Source organism: Homarus americanus, unplaced genomic scaffold (assembly GCF_018991925.1).
Source record: "Homarus americanus isolate GMGI-L3 unplaced genomic scaffold, GMGI_Hamer_2.0 scaffold13041, whole genome shotgun sequence".
Lineage (NCBI taxonomy): Eukaryota > Metazoa > Arthropoda > Malacostraca > Decapoda > Nephropidae > Homarus > Homarus americanus.
In genome coordinates, this window is record NW_024749663.1 from 424,757 (window position 1) to 443,499 (window position 18,743).

At 36.5% G+C, this 18,743-nt stretch overlaps 2 protein-coding genes across 6 annotated transcripts in view; one reads left to right on the top strand and one right to left on the bottom strand.

Annotated features, from left to right (window-relative positions):
* Positions 1–2,996: 2,996 nt before the first annotated feature.
* LOC121853717 lies at positions 2,997–6,167 on the bottom strand. The gene is made up of 3 exons (XM_042348062.1): positions 6,022–6,167; positions 3,772–3,913; positions 2,997–3,437 (listed from the first exon to the last, which is right to left on the bottom strand). Exons 1-3 carry the CDS (start codon positions 6,114–6,116, stop codon positions 3,114–3,116), a joined length of 561 nt encoding a protein of 186 aa, XP_042203996.1. The 5' UTR covers positions 6,117–6,167; the 3' UTR covers positions 2,997–3,113.
* Positions 6,168–6,291: 124 nt separating this feature from the next.
* Positions 6,292–18,743, top strand: part of LOC121853716 (FERM domain-containing protein 5-like) — a 44,013-nt gene continuing 31,561 nt past the window's right edge. For 2 of the 5 annotated variants that reach the window (XM_042348056.1, XM_042348058.1), the window contains exons 1-5: positions 6,295–6,590; positions 9,218–9,322; positions 12,363–12,405; positions 13,863–14,039; positions 17,366–17,574. In XM_042348056.1, coding sequence (XP_042203990.1) covers positions 6,495–6,590; positions 9,218–9,322; positions 12,363–12,405; positions 13,863–14,039; positions 17,366–17,574 — 630 coding nt within the window. In that variant the 5' untranslated portion in view covers positions 6,295–6,494. Of the gene's footprint in view, positions 6,591–9,217; positions 9,323–12,362; positions 12,406–13,862; positions 14,040–17,365; positions 17,575–18,743 lie in introns of all 5 variants that reach the window. The other 3 variants (XM_042348061.1, XM_042348057.1, XM_042348060.1) reach the window with 3 other exon arrangements.

Sequence of the window (18,743 nt, forward strand, 5' to 3'; positions counted from 1 at the left end):
TGGTGGACTGATGGAAATGAGAACTGTCAGTGCTGAAAAGTTGTTCAGCACTAGTGGAGATGTTTTAGAGAAGTGCTGAAGTGTAAGAGCTGTTTGGAAAGAATACTGAAGTTATGGAAGCACTGTATGAAGGAATGTTAGACTGTTCGAAACCCATTGCAGTCTCTGATAAGGATGTTGGAAAAGTATTCGGGGGAGCTTAAGAAGTAAGGAGATTTTACTTTAGAACTACAGTACAGTACAGTATTAGATCATCATAAATGTATGTACAGTCGGGAACAAAAGTTCGCTCCGTCGTAAAATTGAGTCATGTGAATGAGTCTCCGAACTGACTTACCCTGACTGTTGTGTCTCATTTTGGGCGGGAGAAAACTTTTGACCCTGACTGTACAATATACTAAACATACTGTATACAATATTTTAATTTTCTACTACAGTATTACCCCGCTTTACGCGATTCTACATTTACGCGGTACCTCGCCAGAACCAGAATTTCACTTTACACGGTGCATCTACTCATATACGCGGGAAGCGGCGCTGGCAGAATGCGCACAAGGTCGCCCATTCATCAAAACATTACCGAGTTTTTCACCCACCACAGCCGGCCCAAGTCAGTGATAGTGAGGATATGGACTTATATGGACTTTGAGGGGTTTGACAAAGAGACCCTGCAAGCCTATGTGGTGGATAGTGATACAATTGATACAAGTGATACAGGTGAGGGCCAATAATCTGTCCTCTGCCTCAGAACCAACCCCCCATCCCCGTGTGCCCAGCCATCTCTTCTACTAATGTAAGTGTTAAAAAACCTAATATTATTGATATTTCTCTTAATTATTAATTGTGTGTGCATACCATCATAAAGTTAAGATGTTATTTTTACCACAACTAGTATTGTGTCTGAAAAAGTGGAGTTTGGGGGTCGGGCCAGTCTCTATTGGAATTCATCCCATATGTTCTGTTGTTCACTTTACGCGGTTTTCACTTTCCGCGGTACCCCATGGGTTCAATTGACCGCGTAAATCGGGGTACTACTGTATATCATAATATGGAAATAATTCTTCATAGACCAGCTCTGCAACATTGGAAATAAGGGGTACTGTACTTGCATACTGCTCATTATATAACTAACTCTTGAGGAGGGGGAGATTTGCGTGGGAAGAAGCTGTTATGTTATCTAATTGTTTTGTATTTTCCTCATCCATTAGTCATTTTACTTAATACCTTTAGGCATATTATATTAACGGAAGGTTACCCCAAGAACATGATGTAGTAAACACATACAATAGCCTGCTGATCTGAATATCACATTAATGTCTCCTTCCTGCCTCCCTTGGTAATGCCATTATCTTCCTGTTCCCAACATTTGAAAATCTGTAGGTTACAGGAATGTATCTTATATGTGAATGTTCCACATATTGGACTGCACAGCAATAGGCTATGCTCACTACTACACTATATATCACATACAAGGCGCATAGAAAAAAAATAGCATTTTTCTCTAAAAAATTAAAGTGAAATGCCTCATTACTTTGAGTAATGACAAATGAAAAGGGAAAATAATTTTCAGATAACATGTATGAGGACCATGGAGTGCTATGTTCTAATCCTAAACCCTGCAGTGCTCATGAGGATAGACACCGTAAATGATCATGTGATGAGCATGATTAGTTCACTACATTCATGATTACAGTAGTTAACTTGAGAGGAAAATACTTAAAGGATATTAAGTAGACATAAGCTACAGTATCTAAGATTAGCCAATTGCATAGACTGGTACTGTAGGACTGCATTAATAATTCCATGTTAGTGAGGTAACAGCATTACATTAGATTTATCTTGTTGACTATAAACAAATAACTAAGAGAATTCCATGCATATAAAATGTGAATTCTGCTAATAAACCACATAGAAATTAATGGCATGGCTTTTACAGTATTCATTCATTACAACATGGTGTAGAAAAACAATTGTTTTGCCAAAATGGCAGTTTAATGCAAAATGTTTTTTCCAGAAACAGTCCGGCAATTTTTGCTTGGAAAATCAGTGGCTTTACATATCTTTACTGCACCTGATCTATCTCAAAAGCAAATAAATTATTAACTTGAAAATTTACTCCATAACTTAAGCCTTCTCTCGATCATGTCACTTCTGTTAACGACAAAACTGTTTTACCTTCAGGTGGGAATGTCTCGGGTTTTTTCCTTTGTGCTCCATGGTATGATTACCTATTACAGTATAGTTGTTCCATTAATAATAATGTTGATGTATTTTTATCTTTATTAATGCAGAATGTCTTATGAACCCAATATCATTTATGAGTAACTAAATAATTGTACAAAATATCTACAGGTCCATGTATTTTATATATATTTATTTTAATATAGTTTCAGAAATATAATTGTAGAATAAGTAAGACTTATTGCATTGAAAATGCAGTTTTGCTTATACCTGTACTGTACTCATGATGATAATACTTACTCCTGTCATTTTCTACATTCTTCAACTACAGTACTTATACAGTACAGTTTATGTATATTGTAAACACTGGTGTAAAAGATATGTACAGGTATTTTTTATGATTTATTATATGAACCTCATAAAGAGATTATATCAATCTGTATCTTATGTATATATTATTGTTTTCTTTATCCAAAACAAAATGACCCATGAAGAATATGCTCAGTCACTGTACAGTATACAGAATAGGGTCAAGACCATCAAGCAAAAGGTCAAACATGGTCACTTATATTAATGTCAATGGCAGCACTTAAACAACAAGGACTCCAGGTCTATCTGATCAGGGGGTCAAAGGGTCCTTTTGAGGACAGTTTTGGGTATGGTGAGGAATATTTGGGAGATAATACTCTCCCCACTCCATAAATAGTCATTTAATTTTTTCTTTATATTCTGAAAATTAAGATAATTGTATTTATAAATCTTGATAATGCTTATTTGGCAGCCTCTTCCTGTCAAAGGTATATTGAAATAAAAACTTGGATATTAATTTATTTAATGATGGCTATATACAGAGTTAGAAAGTCAAGGAGATGTAAATTATTATACTGTAACCCTTAATAAAACATTATTATCATTTTGGAAAGATGACAATATCAGTCTGATTTTTCATCTGCTTGGTGAGGGACTAATGGTGGTGGAGAATCCACCGAGTCTTGTGGAGGTGTGGCTGTCACATCATCTACAGGTGTACTAGGTGGCAGTTGGCTTTCTTCCATATTTGTTTCCTCGGCCTTAAGTTGTTGTTCATTTTGTTTGTCAGGAACAGGTGGTGAGGTTGCAAAATCTATAATGACATCTTTAAGCCTGACAATTTTTGATGGTAGATTAGCAATGAAGTCAAAAGTATAAAAGATCCCAGTATTCCAATAACTTCGGAAATTAATATTAACATCATCTTTCTTCGGTAATTGTAAGTACTGAAAATAAAAAAAAGAGGAATAATAAGTATCCTGGTAAAATGTTCAAGAATGTGCCAAAATAACTAAATTACTGTACCATTTAAGTTTTGATTTAATATACAAAACAGAATGTAACCTCAAATCTGACACTCATGAGACAAAAGAAACTGCTGGATTTGTGAATTTCCTGGTTTTCTGAGCTAGGCCACTCCTGCTATATCCCTCCCCCTTGAAGCCAAGATGCATTTCTACATTAATATTCCTGCTGGAAATTATGGTTCAGTTTAGTGGTACAACTATTAAGTAAAAAATTAGCATAATTTTTTGTACACCTAAGCACTAAAAGACATACCTTTTCTGATACACTCTTTGTTCCAGGCATGATGTCATAAAGTCTGTCATATGTGGCAGCAGCCCGGTGACTGTCACCCCATATTCCTTGATCCACAGTCACATAAATTACACCACCTCCAATGCCAACTTTTGTGGCAAACCTAAAATATAATGATAACCATAAGTGACATGTGCATGACTGCATATTACAATGGAAAATCTTTATGAAATTCTGAAGTGGTCATCAATTTATCAGGAATGTCAAACAGAATTTCAAAATACAGGTACAGTATGTGAATACAGTACAGTACTGTAGTAACATAATGTGAGCATATTTTAGAGGTAGGAAAAAGGTTTCTTCTGACAAGCCTGTCATCTACACTATTACCCCAAGTTGCATGGCAACTTGTAAATATTTACCCTTGATACTTATGAGTCATTCAGCGGAAGACTTGTGAGCATACAAAAACTATGAAATTCGAATTACAGTACTGTACAGTACATAGTTGCAAGATGGTGTCTCTGTGAAGATTGGGTGCTTCATACGAGCAACAGGAAATAACATACCGCCAATATTTTGCTCAGTAGATGTTCCAAGAACATAAAATAAATCACAACACCAAATTGCATTACTTCTTTATTCAAGTGCTATCACTTTATCCTCATGCATCCATAAATTAAGGTAAGGTTTTTACACATTAGGGGTGGAGGAGGTTACATCAGGTGTTTTTGGGTAGGTTTCGTATCAGTTTTTTTGCATGTTTTTACCACAGTACCTCAAAGCCATGCCCACTTTATGCAACCAATATTGTTGGTAATTGTGTGTAGGGGGGGGGGTCATATCTTGATAACTACCCAATTCTGATGCAAATGAAGGTTAAATTCATAAGAAACAATGAAATACACACAGAAAAAAAAATACAGTATTTTCAAAAGTTATTTCTATGCATGGCAAGTGCTAAATGTTTAAAAAATTAAGAAAAGTTTTGGTTTCGGTCACCCGGGGAATCTTAGGCATTTAACGGTATTGGAATCGGTAGTTTAGATAATTCTAAGACACTTTTCTTCTATGACGTTTCCCTCGCAAATGACCTGACCTAACCTTCAAATGGGGGGGGGGGGATAAATATTCATTTAATTGCTGTGGCTCCTTATTGTTATGTGAATAGTTTTTTTTGTGTCGATGTGTTTTATTAAAATCTGGCCTCTTTTGGGGACAAATGAACGAATTTTGTAGAAAAAAATATATACTGTATATATTTTTTTTTAACAATTCACTCATTTACACATGAAATGATGGTCAGATTTAAATAAAACATGCCTAAAGACAAAAAAATCTATTCTCATAACAATTTCAACTTCCAAATCATTGTTGAAACCTAACCTAACTTAACCTAACCTCACCTCACCAAACTAAACATAACCAAATCCAATTTCTTCGATATTATTTTTTCCTAAAGTTATCCTTCCATGAATAAGTGATTCTAGATTATAATCCACATTAGGTTTGTTATCATATATGGTACAAGTTAGGAGATACAAAGATTACTTCAGTAGCTGGTGGTGTTGACAGGAATGGAATCCTTTATACTGAAAAATTTTAAATTATTGCTTCGCTCATCCATATTTTTTTTCAACGGTTTTTGACGTGTTTTGGGTGCTTTTGATCTTATCTAACCAACCTAACCTATATAAACTTAACTGGGGGGTGGGGGCTTTTAATTGCCTAACTTTTTTTTTTTATTTACATATCTTATAGTTTATACAATTTTAAACACTTTTCTTCGATGACATTTTCGTCGGAAACAAAGGTTTACCGAGATAACGCTTAGGTTAGGTTTTGACGGCAAACTGTTTCGCCACCCCCCAAAAAAAAAATTCCCCATGAGTCCCACAACATTGTTAGATAAGCTAAATTCAGACAACTAAATTATGTTTTAACGATGGTTTTTGATGAGTATCGACCGATAGAGATGAAGGTCATAATCGTTTGAAACTCGCCTAAAACCACCAGAAAACATAATTTAGTTGTCCTAGTGGAGTGGGGGTAATTAAAAACATTTACCGTTTTTTTTGTGAGTCCCCATTTACCCTTTACTAGACCCATTACAGGTTCAGCAATTAGCAGCATTTTATCCTATAATATTAGTATATCAGTGAAGATCCTTTAAGAAAAACATGAAGTCACCACCTTCTCCCCAACCTTAATATATATAAACCACATAAGACTTTACTGGTTTACGGAGGTTTGTATTATATTAAGGCTTACCAGGCTACTTTTAGAACCTTATTCATTGTGTAGTTTACTCCACGTCTCCGGCTGATGGTCACACCTGATGGCTCCCTCCTCTTTTGTTTAACCATTAATAAAAACCTTCCCAATTGTCCAGTTAAACCATCTAATGATATTTTGATATATAGGTTAAAAACAGAGGTAATTAGATCGTTATAATGGTGTAGATTATCATAACTTTTACAAATAAATACCTTAGTATTATATGTTATTTAGCTGTGGCCTTTTAGCAAACTGGAAATTATTTTACTATATGTTTTACCATTTTACGTAAAGATTTGAATGAATTATATATTTTTTGGATATTATTATTTTTCATATACTAAATACACATTGGATATAAATGGTTTAAAGGTATTAATGAACGAGTGGCCTAAGTTAAGTCGTCTGCTGATAGAGGGAAGAGTTGACTGTCAGGTGTGATGACGTGAGCGAGTGTCTCTTTAAATATGCTTAAGTTAGGCAACAGAAAAGACCATGGTATAGACTCTAAGTGTACAATACGTCTTCTAGATGATAACGAGGTTTTAGAATGTGAATTTCAGGTATGTTAAATGGATAGTGAGTGAAGTTAAAAGGATGCCGTGTTATAACTGGTGGTCTGAGTTGTGGCCCAGTGCCTGGAAACATTTGTATTGGGTGTTTCTCATTGCTTAATTACTGACCTGTGAGGGATTTTTATGTTTTCTGTATATAGTATAATTATTTTTGTTGAAAATTAGCCAGTGAAGTTTGACGTGCAATGGCTTGTGGAGGTATTGAAGGATGTTTCATAATTCCACACCACATAAATTATTTGTTTTTGATGAATGGGGTGACCACTAAAGACTATCGCTGTATATAAAAGTAAAGTAGATATTGCATTTGTCAGTACTTGAACACACTGTACGCCATAAGGAGTACTGTACAGTACTAGTGCAGCGGTCTGACTAATTACCCAAATGTAGCCGCAATGAAGTCAAATAATGGTCCTACATGAATAAATCGGGCTGTGAATCACTTCTCGATTATTATTTGGTGTCATAAGTCACAAAAAATTGGTAAACTTAATTTAATCTGAGTTAATAGATCAAGTGCATGTACCTAACCTAACCTAACACAACTCAGATTATATTAAGTTTACCAATTTTTGTGACTATGACACCAAATAATAATCGAGAAGTGATTTACAGCCCGATTTACGCTTGTACAACCATCATTTGACTTCATTGCGGCTACATTTGGCTACATTTGGGCAATTACTCGCTCCCTTGGTACATGCACGCGATCTATTAACTCAGATTAAAGTAAGTTTTCCAATTTTTTGTGACTTTCTGACACCAAATACTAGTCGAGAAGTGATTGGCAGTCCGATTTATTCATGTAGGACCATTATTTGACTTCATTGCAGCTACATTTGGGTAATTAGTCGGACCCCTAGTGCAGAACTGTACTGTATTTTGCTGGTTTAACTTCTTCAGAAGTAAATGTGGTAGCGGAACATCGTGATATTATAAAAAAAGTTAGAATTTATAGAGTTCTAAAGGTTTGAAAAGGAGTGTTAAATATTTGGTTATGGATGGGTTACAGTGAACTGGTTAACATTTGCAGATTCGAATGACTTATGGTGATTTACTGTAGTTAATCATCCCCTTTGCCACTTACCAGGTACATCAGCTTACCAGATGGTCGGTCATTTCTCTGTTACCTGGTACATATTTTTGGCATGTGTTGGACAGGTACAGTTTCCTGAATATACGTTCCTGAAAAGTTCCATTGTTGATCATATCTGGAATTTAAATGAGCTCACGCATGATGTTACCACAGCACTCTCTGGCAGTTTATTCCAAGAGTTCACAATTCTTAAGGCAAGAAGTTAGTTTTTATGTGCTGATAGCTTCTTTAACTTGAAGACTGTGACCTCTAATGTCCAACTGGTATCGCAATTAATGTACATTTGATTGAGTAATGCTTTTTGAGTTGAGAGGAATTCACTGGCCTGACACACAAAATCAAGAATGCAACCACTTCACTGAATATCATAGCTAATAAAGTGAAATATTTGATTGATAAATATATCCCCAAGACTAAACCCACTGGCTCCAGGAATACAATGAAACCTTACATATCATATTACTGTATACAGCCATTTTAAGTTCATGGAGGTGTGAGACCACAGTTTAACTCATAATCCTGCCTACGCACTGAGAGTAAAAGTTTTATAATCTTGTGAAGTTACTTTTTTTTTTAATTTCCCTCCAGCTTTAATGAAAGTACCTTTCCTATTGTGTATTCATCTTCATTTTTTGCCTTTAAATAAAAAGCATACATATACTGTAAACATATTTATAATTACAGTACTGTACAATACAGTGTATTGTACAGTACTAAGTAATTGTTTTCCTTATTCATAAAGAAAAACGGTAGATTTCCAACTGAGGAATGAAAAATGAATAAAATTGGCCTCTCCTATCCTAAGTGTGTTATAGAAAATTGAACTCATTGGTCATATTGTAAAAGTGCCAGAGTTGACCACCTTAGACATACTGTACTTCTCTGAATATGAAGATAAACATTACAGGAAGTTGTACTTCATTAGTTAAGCAACAAGATGGAAAAATCTGCCAATTCTATCTTTTTTTAAATCCCTATATAATAAATTAGAAGACAATATGTATTTAATAAATCAGGCTAACATCCATTGTTATACAATAGCGCTAGAAAAAAAAATACCCTGTATATGGTATGATAATGCCATGTGCAAGATGGCAGTTAGTGGGTTAATCCACCTCATCATGGGAGGTCCTGGACACCCCCTCCCCCCCTTCATCAGAAATTCTTATTTTTTTTCTTTAATGCAGTATCATACTCAGTCATTTTTGAGTGGTAAAAAGTAACTACTATTGACATTAGAATATCCCCTAATATCAAGTGCACATGGCCTCAAAATGACCATAATATATGGGTCAGATTAAAAAAAAATGGGGGAGGGGTATACAGCGCCCCACCAGCTGGGTGGACTCGCTGTGCACGCCATGTTCCCCCCACCCACAACTTCTTGGAACGCCCCTTTTGACATTCCTGGATCCGTCCCTGCTCATTGATAAGGTGCTAATCCATGAACCGTGCTATGTAAAACATAAAATAAAAACTAATGACAATGATTTGTTTGTTCAGTGTTTGTTTTTTTCAGAGTTATCACAAAGGGAAGGTTCTTCTTGACTACGTATTTAGCAGGCTCAACCTTATAGAAACTGATTACTTCGCCCTCCGTTATGTTGACCAAAATAAACAGAGAGTAAGTATTGCGTTATGTTATACTGTATGTTAATGCATTTTCTTCTCTCTCATTGTACAATACTTTTTAAGGGGCACTGTAAGAGTGGAGCAAATGTTGTCACTTAACAGCTTTCAAAATCAAATTTTATCTTTTATTAAGGTAGCCTGATTAGTCACATCATTTAGAGTACTGTACAGTACTGTACACTTTATTGCTAGCTGTAAATATATTTGTTTGCAACCTCATGCCTTAAAAACTCCTTCATTTGACAGCCCATATCTTATAGGTTCTCTATAAATATATTTATTTAACCAAACTTTTACATAAACTTTTCAGGATTATTTTGGTAAGAAACTGGTGCAGTTACCTATAACTAATTTGAGGTCTCGTCATCATATCATGTCAAAATATTTTGTTTAAGCTAGTGAAGTCGTGCGGGTCGTGTCGTGTTTCCGTAAAAAACGTGTTAGCACTCTGGCCATCCAGCCTCCAGCAATACAAGGAGACTGCTACACAAGAACCATGTGGCGGTCAACAAAGTTAAGAACACCCAGAAATTCAAGACGTAGGTTAGGTCAAACGATGAGCAGGACAGGAAGATGTATGCCAGAACCAGAAACCAAGCAAAGTCAGAGTGTAGAAGGGCTGAAAAGGAGTTCCAGAGGCTGATTGCAAGCGAGGTCAAGTCAAGCCTAAAGTCGAAATTTAAAATGCGAGTAGGAGTATCAGATGTGAGGATTGAAGATGGTAGTTACGCAGATTCTGACTAGGATAAAGCCGAAGCGTTGAGGTTTCTTTTCCTTGGTGTTCACATGAGAGGATGCGAACAATCTTCCTGCATTTGAGGACAAACGATTCGACACAGCGCTGACCCACATTGTGTTCTCAGAAGATATAATAATAAATAAATTGTCAAAGCTAAAGGTTCATAAGAGTCCTGGCCCTGACATGGTGCATCCCAGAGTGCTAAGAGAGTTGTGCAACGAGCTTGCTGAGCCCTGAAGATCCTGTTCTGTAAATGCCTGGATGAGCAAAAGGTCCCCAGTGCTTGGTAAATGGCTTATGTGAGTCCTATTTTCAAGAAGGGCAATCGACACTCCACGAGTAATTAGAGACCAGTGAACCTGACCAGCATAGTATTTAAAGTACTTGAGAGTATTATTAGAGATGCCATGATGGAACATCTACTATGAAACAACCTTGTAAAGGATTACCAACTTGGTTTTATGCCGGGATGCTCCTGCTTAACACAGTTTCTCAAGTACTGGATGTTTGAATTCTGGAACAGGGTGGAAATATCGACAATACATATGTACCTAGATTTTGCCAAGGCTTTCAACAGCATACCCCATGAGAGGCTAAAAATTAATTTGAAAGGGTATGGGATTCAGGGAATTGTCCTGGCTTGGATTGGAGACTTTCTCAATGATAGCAAGCAGTGTGTGGTGATTAATGGCACGAAATCATCATGTCTACCCGTGACAAGCTGGGTGCCACAGGGCAGTGTATTGGGCCCGCTGTTATTTGTTTGCTTCATAAATGACATGCCAGAAGTTGTACACTCCTCCATACAAATGTTTGCAGACGATGCCAAGTTATTTAGGAAAATTAAGAACCAAGCAGACTGTGATGAGCTGCAGAAAGATCTCTGTGAGCTTCAAGAATGGTCGAAGAAATGGCTGCTAAGATTCATTGTCATGAAGTGTAAGAGGCTGCACCTGGGACGTATCAAAGGTAAGGAGATGTATCATATATGTCCCAATGGGATGAAGAAATTGCATTAATTGAGACGTAATGCAAAAAGGACTCGGGTGTGTATGTTGACAATGAATTGAAATTCTTGGGCCATTGTGAGAAGAAGGTGAACCAAGCAACTAAACTATTAGGTCTCATAAGAAGGTCGTTCAGATATCTCGACAGTCCATCCCTCGTACCAATCTTCAGGAGTGAGGTGCTTCCCCGGCTGGAGTACTGTCACCCTGTCTATTCCCCAAGATATGCTAGGGACTGTCAGTTGATTGAAAATTTCCAAAGGAGTGCCACCAGACTGGTGCCGGCACTTTGGCACCTCAGCTACCCAGAGACATTAGAGTACCTCCAATTGCCTAGATTATACTACAGATGGACTAGGGGGGACCTAATTGAGGTGTATAAACATCTCAAAGGGCACTACAGTACTCAGTTAAGTGTCCTTACCTGGAGCTGGTGGACGCTCGTCCCACAGGGAGTCACAGCTCAAGGTTGAAGAAGTCGCGAGTCCAGAAAACTGTGAGAGGTAACTTTTTCGGATTGAGAGTTGTGAACTCGTGGAACAATCTGCCAGAGAGTGTTGTGACGGTACTGAGTGTGAGCTGTTTGAAGGCCATACTCGACCAGCACTGGAGCAGATTCAGATAAGTTCAGGAGCCAGTGCATGCCCAGTACCTGCCAACTGTGCATAACAGAGACGTGACCTGATTGCCCAAACGGTTAATAAGCCAATCGGTGGTGAAGAGGATAAAAGTAAAAATAAAAAAGTTTATTGAGACAGTCTTCCAGAGATTTTATTCAGGATCATTATGGTAGCAAATTCATCTGTCCTACACAATTAGAACACGCTGTGAATAAACGTTTATACACTTTTTCGCTAGTTGTAAATATTTTTTGCTCGTGCCCGCAGTCCAAATGTAATGGGAGAGTGTTTGTCTATGCGAGATGAGATGTGTAATTTAGGCGCTCATAGACTATGAAAAAACAAACTTTACTTCTCAGATGTTTAAGGGCTTAAAAATGAAAAAATAAAGGTACAGTATTACAGAAAACTCGCTTGTGCAGATGAAACAAGATTGAAAAATAGCTAGGTAAACACAAAACATAAACATATAAAACATTTGGTTCAGAAATTTTTCCAATATCTATAATGTTATTACTGTAATAATTATGTGATACAATACACTTTTTTTTAAATTTTCTGAATTAATCCATGAATTTAATAGTAATATAAGATTGAAGTATACTGTATTAATTATTAATACTGGAAAGATCATTTGTGTTCCTAATGGAATTGGGTTTATTTCAGCACTGGTTAGATCCTAACAAGAACATCCTAAGACAAATAAAGAGTAAGTCATATTCTATATGTTATTCTGTATAGAAGTCACGGTTGCAAATATACCATTAAAGTACGATAATGAAGTAACAATGATAAATTTGTTCTATATAAAAAAAATGTTCAGGAACAAAGGAATTTACTGACCCTTCAGGATTTTGGTTTGCATAAGGTTACAAAATTTTTATTTAGAAGATCTGACGGTAGCCATTTACTGGGTATACTATTATATTACAGGTACAGTATTATCTTTTTCTATTTTGCATTTATAACTTATTAATGCAGTACAGGTTGAAACTCTCTGCTCGGGAAACTTTTGCTGTCTGGCATGTTGTGAATCTGGGGGTGATATGTTTGACAGTTGATGCCAAGGTCTAGTGTTTATTTATTTATCTGTCCTTAAGAGTGACTTAAAGCTTTTCTCTTATAAAATGTCACTGAACTGATATGGAAGAATATAATTAACATTGCTGGAATTCTTAAAAGATAGTTATTAATTTAAATATAAACATGCTATAGCTTGCATTAGACATACAAATTTTAGTTCTAATTTAAGAATTTTATTGCAAAGAGCAAAAATTTTTATCTCGTGCAAAATATATGACGTTTATATTCAAATTATTTGCCGTCTTGCAAGGATTCCAGCAATACAAATTATATTCTCCTAACTTTAGTCTGTGACATTATATAAGATAAAAACTTTAAGCCTACAACACCAAACCCTGGCTGGGAGGATGGGTGGGGGGAAGGGAGTGACAGTGACATGTTTGACAGTTGGCACGGAAGTTCTAGTGAAGTATTTATTTGTTTATTTATGTCCTTTAGCTTGAGTTTATGTTTTTTGCTTATAAAATGTCACAGAAGTGACCGGGGAAAATTACAGTGCTGGAATTCTTATAAGATCGTGATTAATTTGAATATAATTATACTATAGTTTGCACTAGGCAAAAATTTTAATAATCATTTAGTACATTAATTTGAGTACATGTACAGTACAGCTTTGCCCTTAGGACAGTGTAGCGTGCCCAGTGAAACATTGGGCGCGAATTTTAAATATGATGCGCCAGATTGACTCGTGCAAAATAGGAAAGATTTGCTTTAAATTAAAACATTGTCCTTAATTATGGGTGTCACTTTAAATCAATAATCTTAAATTGAATCGCTTTAATTCGACGTTCTACTGTACATACTGAATTTCTTTATTCATAAGGCGCACTAGCACATGGAAATGACTTTTCCACCAATTCCGTGGTTATTTAACATGTAACAATGGCATTAGCGCTCAGTTATGTGAGTGGTATAGAGGTTCTTGGGGCAATTTCTGTGGTCCAGTATCGGTCAGGTCTCAAGGGTGCCGGACAATAGAGTTTCAACCTGTATAAATTTTGTTTGTGGAAGTTGTAGTTATAATGCTGGAGAAAATGTCTTTTATCTTTCTTTTTTTTTTAATTTATGGTTATCTTTATACAGATCTATCACCAATCCTGTTTTGTTTCCGTGTCAAGTTCTATCCTGCGGATCCTCTTAGACTTCAAGAGGAGATCACTCGTTATCAGCTCTTTCTTCAACTTCGACGAGATCTTTTACATGGAAGGCTGTACTGCTCCCAGGCTGATGCTGCTATGCTTGCTGCTTATATTGTACAAGGTTAGAGAGAGTTTTCAACAAGAAATAATTGTTTGAAAAATAAATGTTCGATTTTAAAGTAATTTTGTAAGTACTGTAATGGAAAGTGCAGTGAGAAATACGGAGTACAGATGCCAACTGGGACATGGTGCTTGGTATGACATTAATTTGAGTCTTTGATTATCTCAGGGAGTTATGACCCTGCCTTACCAGCTGTTCCTACCTCGTGGGTTGGTGTTAGGAAGGACTCCACCCTTGATTTTTTTTTTAACACGCTTGATGGCAACTGGGTCTCTGCTGCATTTTCTGGGCTAGCACCCAGGGGTTTGCGGTGGTGGAGGACACCTCATTCTGGTTTTACCCAACAGTTGCCATCAAATATTTGCAGCTAATTCATGAAAGTGTGGGAAATGACTGTAAAACATTGATGATGACTTTGCACCCCCCCTCCCCTCAAAAAAAAAAGAGAACAAAAGACCAGATCAATATTTTGCACCATGTGTAGACCTTTACCATCAGCTTTTGACCTTTAGCTTTGACATGCATCTACAAAATTAGTTCAAATTTTGCCAAACACCCAATGCTGTACCCTCTTATAAGCTTCATCAAAGGCCACATGCCTACAGTATTTGAGATGTTTTGTTTACTTATACACACAGATATCTTTGAACTTTACGCACTGTGCTATACAGTACTTCACTTTTTTCAAAAATTAATAAGTTATTTATTCAGAGTCCAACCTACATGTTATATTTTGTCAAAATTTTTTGTCCAGTTTGGGAATATTTTATCTTAAAAGTTGGGAGTTTTTCCTTGAACTATGACATTTATCTTTGATTTCACTGCTAATTGATACTATTTTTTATGACTCCATACCTAACCACCATTTGCACTTCTGTCAAAATGTTAGTGTTTACAGTGATGACTTCAGTATATTTTACTCGTGTATAAGTCTATCTCATATGTATCCGAACCCTCATTTTTGGGGTAAAAAAATATGAATTTTTCATATACGTCGTGTATACTTCGGCCTTAACTTTAGAGAAATACTAGGTATAATCATAGACATAATTTGTAGCAAGGCACCAACTTGCCTTGACTTCCATTACCTCCACAGTACCTGATGCTGTGAACAGTGTTACCATTACTGAAACTGAATTCCTGCTAGTTTCCAACTCCTATTTATAAATTTCACTAGGTTCACCTAAAAGTAGCTTTTATTGTACACTCTAACATCAAAGCTTATATCGTTTGCATATATAAGCAATAATTGTAAAAGCATATAAATAGTAATAATGAAAGCATAGAAAAAAACAATAATTACACAAGATTGTGTACACATTGTGTTGCAGTCTTAGGAATGCTGGCTGCCTGGCTTCGACATTCACAATAAAAAAATGAAGTCACATATATTAACCCTAAATTACAAGTTGAAAAATAACCAACTCCCTGGTAGGGAGAGGGCAACAATGCCACCAGGGATGTTAACGGACACAAATGAAAAGCAACTTAATAGTAAATCTTCATTTGCATCAGGTATTTGTAGATTTAAAGCAGCATATACTGTATAGTGAATGATGTCCTGCTCTCCGTGTAGCAACATAAAGAAAGAATCTAGGGTTAAGGCAGGAGCTTTCTGGTTGTCATGGTTTTTCGTCGTAGTGGTCTAAGTATGGATTTTATTATGTAGAGATTCTAATATACAGTACTGTATTGTGCTTTTTATATTTCTTACCGTAGCGATACCTTCACACTGGTTACTTACAGGAGATTATGGTGTACCTACGTAGAAGTTCACTCCACATTCCATGGCTTATACTTGATAAATGATGATTTAATGAGTTCCATTAATTTCCAACATCCATCTAAGTTATTGGTTATCTTTGTCATAACCAATCAGTCATTACCTTTAGTAATAATAAGATAGGATCACAGATACGGGCAGATAATTGCACTTACATTTACTTGTCAAGCTTCCATACAATGATTTACAATTTGCATGGATATATGAGTCACTCACGCTCTCGCTGCAATAAAATTAATCTTCTAAAAGAGGGAATTTTCAACTTGGGGACACATGTGATTACTCTACTATGGGTATGACTTAACAGAGCCTTAATTATTCAAGTGATACATTTACTGCCAACCTGGATTGCTCTTGTTGCAACCTGGCTTCTGCACAAGAACTTCTTTCCACGGGAAATAACAACAAAAAAGGTTACCACACATAGTCTCACGTCACTGGCAGTCACTGTAGACGGTTGTCGTGGCAAGGAGAACTGGTAAGTGTGATTTGATTAACCACATAGGTGCAATAGACCAGCCTGGATTGCTTTTGTCGCAACCAGGCTTCCACACATGATATTTCCACGGGGATAACAAACTTCGGTTAACACACTTAGTCTCGTGTCGACGACGGTCCACAGGACAGGGTGGCGGTGTCCCGTTCCCTTCAGGAGGGAGAGGATGGGGATGACGTCTTAACTAGCCCATGGCCTAGGGGATACTACTCAAAAGGAGGTTTTAGGGCTTGAGGCGATGAACAGTACAGCACTGTCTCAATGGCCTCCCCCTATAGGCTGGCAAATATGCCACTAATGGAAAATATATGTCGTAGTCATGGCTCGCCGGGTGCCTTATCTCTAGTAAAACAAACTTTGGAGTTGGTTGCGTGGGTTAGCCTAACACAACCCATGACACTGGTATGGTTTATCCTACTGTGAGTATGTACTGTACCTCAAAAATAATAAACATGTATAATTTTTGCTTAAAAATTTGATCATAAAACTCGAACTATACTCAAGTATATACTGTATGGCACAGGATTAACTTTGAACCTGATCGGAGGCCTTGACTTATGACTTGATGTCCTCCAAATTTATTTAAATTCTTTGCATTGAAGATTAAAGTAGAGGCCCTTCAGTTACGACTGAAAAAGAAACCCAACCTTTGATATGACAAAATAGATTATAATCTTTACTTGGGCTCATGAACAAACTGTAAGAGCAATTAATTACTATTTATTATTTATTGTGCAGTATATGTGTTCACTACCAATTTAGGAAACAACATATATTTTTCATTTTTATCTATGACATATTTTAGGATTATCATTTTTAACCATAGGACACATTGTAGATTTATAACTTTTAACTATGTCCTTCATATAGTTTCACTGTTCATGCAGTATTAACACTTAATTTAAAGAAAATGATTGTAAGTGCCTTGTTTTACATTTCCCATCATGAAAGCTGTACTATGATTTTTGTGTTTCTTTGAACAGTAGAAGGATGGAAGTGCATGCAAAAAATTATTAAATTCTTATGAATAAATTTGTCTTGTTGCAGCTGAGATTGGTGATTATGACCCAACCAAACATTATGGCAATTACATTAGTGACTTTAAGATCCTACTTAAGCAGACGCCAAAGATTGAAGAGAAAATCATGGAGCTACACTCAACCCTCAAGAATCATACACCACTGATGGCAGAGACCTGTTTCCTCAAGAAAGCTTCCATCCTTGATACTTATGGTGTTGATCCTCATCCTGTAAAAGTAGGTGACCCCACATTTACTCTTAAACCATTTATATAAAAAAGTTTTCTTATTATTTTAGAAGGAAAAGAAAATGTAAATAATTTTTATCATCCTCTTCTGATCATTCTGTCTCAACATCTCACTTTACCATTTTTCCTTTCACATTATTGTATGATTTGATTCACAAAGCGTCATCCCTCTGAGAACTTTCTTTGTTTGTGTGTCCTTTTCAACTGTGACTTTCATAATGCTCATCTCCTACACTGATTAGATAAATTCTCTGTAATATGCCTCAGCTTCCATTCTTCATACTTTTGCCTTGAAATAGTTAATTTGTTACTCAAGTCTTTTTTGTGGTTTATATGTTCTGTGTTTAGGGTACAGGTTGTGCAGTCACATGAAATGGTAATACAGTACTTAGAGAAGTTTATTGAGGTAGTAGGCAGCTTCCAAACAGGGAGGTACTACCGCCTGGGAAGATATTGGAAGCATAATGTATTATCTAATGGTAGACACTGCTGCCATATGGCATCACGAAAATTGTGACCAAGTCCTAGGTTGCTGATCTGTCTTTCTGCCACATTTACGTACAATTGCAGGGTCTCAATTGTCTCTCTTACTATTGACAACACAACATTTATAAACGTATTCACTCCTGATATGTTCTATTCCTTCTTTCTTTTTTTCTCCTATGATGTCAGTTGACAATAATATTGAAGCGGGGCCTTCTCGGATGGGTCCCACTGGTCGGGAAGGTTGTGGACCCCAGGGCTGACCTGATCATCATCAAACTACTGGGGCCTCAACTGACTTCACCGCGGCTGCTGGAGGATCGGCTTTTTTTACACTTAATTTTTCCAACATTCGCGGCCTGAGATCAAATTTTCATTTTGTGTAGCACCATCTATTAACCTCTTCCCCTGACCTCTTACTACTATCTGAACTTCAACTGACCAAAGCAGCTTCACCCAAACCTTTTCAAGTCTCCAACTACAACCTTTATACCTCTTTCCATTCTAAGGGAGGTGTATGCTCCTACTGCATCACACATACACTTATAGCTCGGCTCACGGATCTTGAATCTTCCCTGTATGATGTCATCTGGCTCAAAATATTTATTCCAACTATGACTATTTTCCTTGTTTTCTATACTGTTCTCCCAACTCTACAAACTATTTAGAACTCTT

What these genes read in the sequence shown, in the direction of transcription:
- LOC121853717 (XM_042348062.1), bottom strand. Translation starts at nt 6,116, where the DNA reads ATGGTTAAACAAAAGAGGAGGGAGCCATCAGGTGTGACCATCAGCCGG. An exon ending in AAGGTTCTAAAAGTAGCCTG is followed by an intron (nt 3,914 to 6,021) that starts GTAAGCCTTAAT and finishes ATTATATTTTAG; the next exon opens with GTTTGCCACAAAAGTTGGCA. An exon ending in CAAAGAGTGTATCAGAAAAG is followed by an intron (nt 3,438 to 3,771) that starts GTATGTCTTTTA and finishes TTTTATTTTCAG; the next exon opens with TACTTACAATTACCGAAGAA.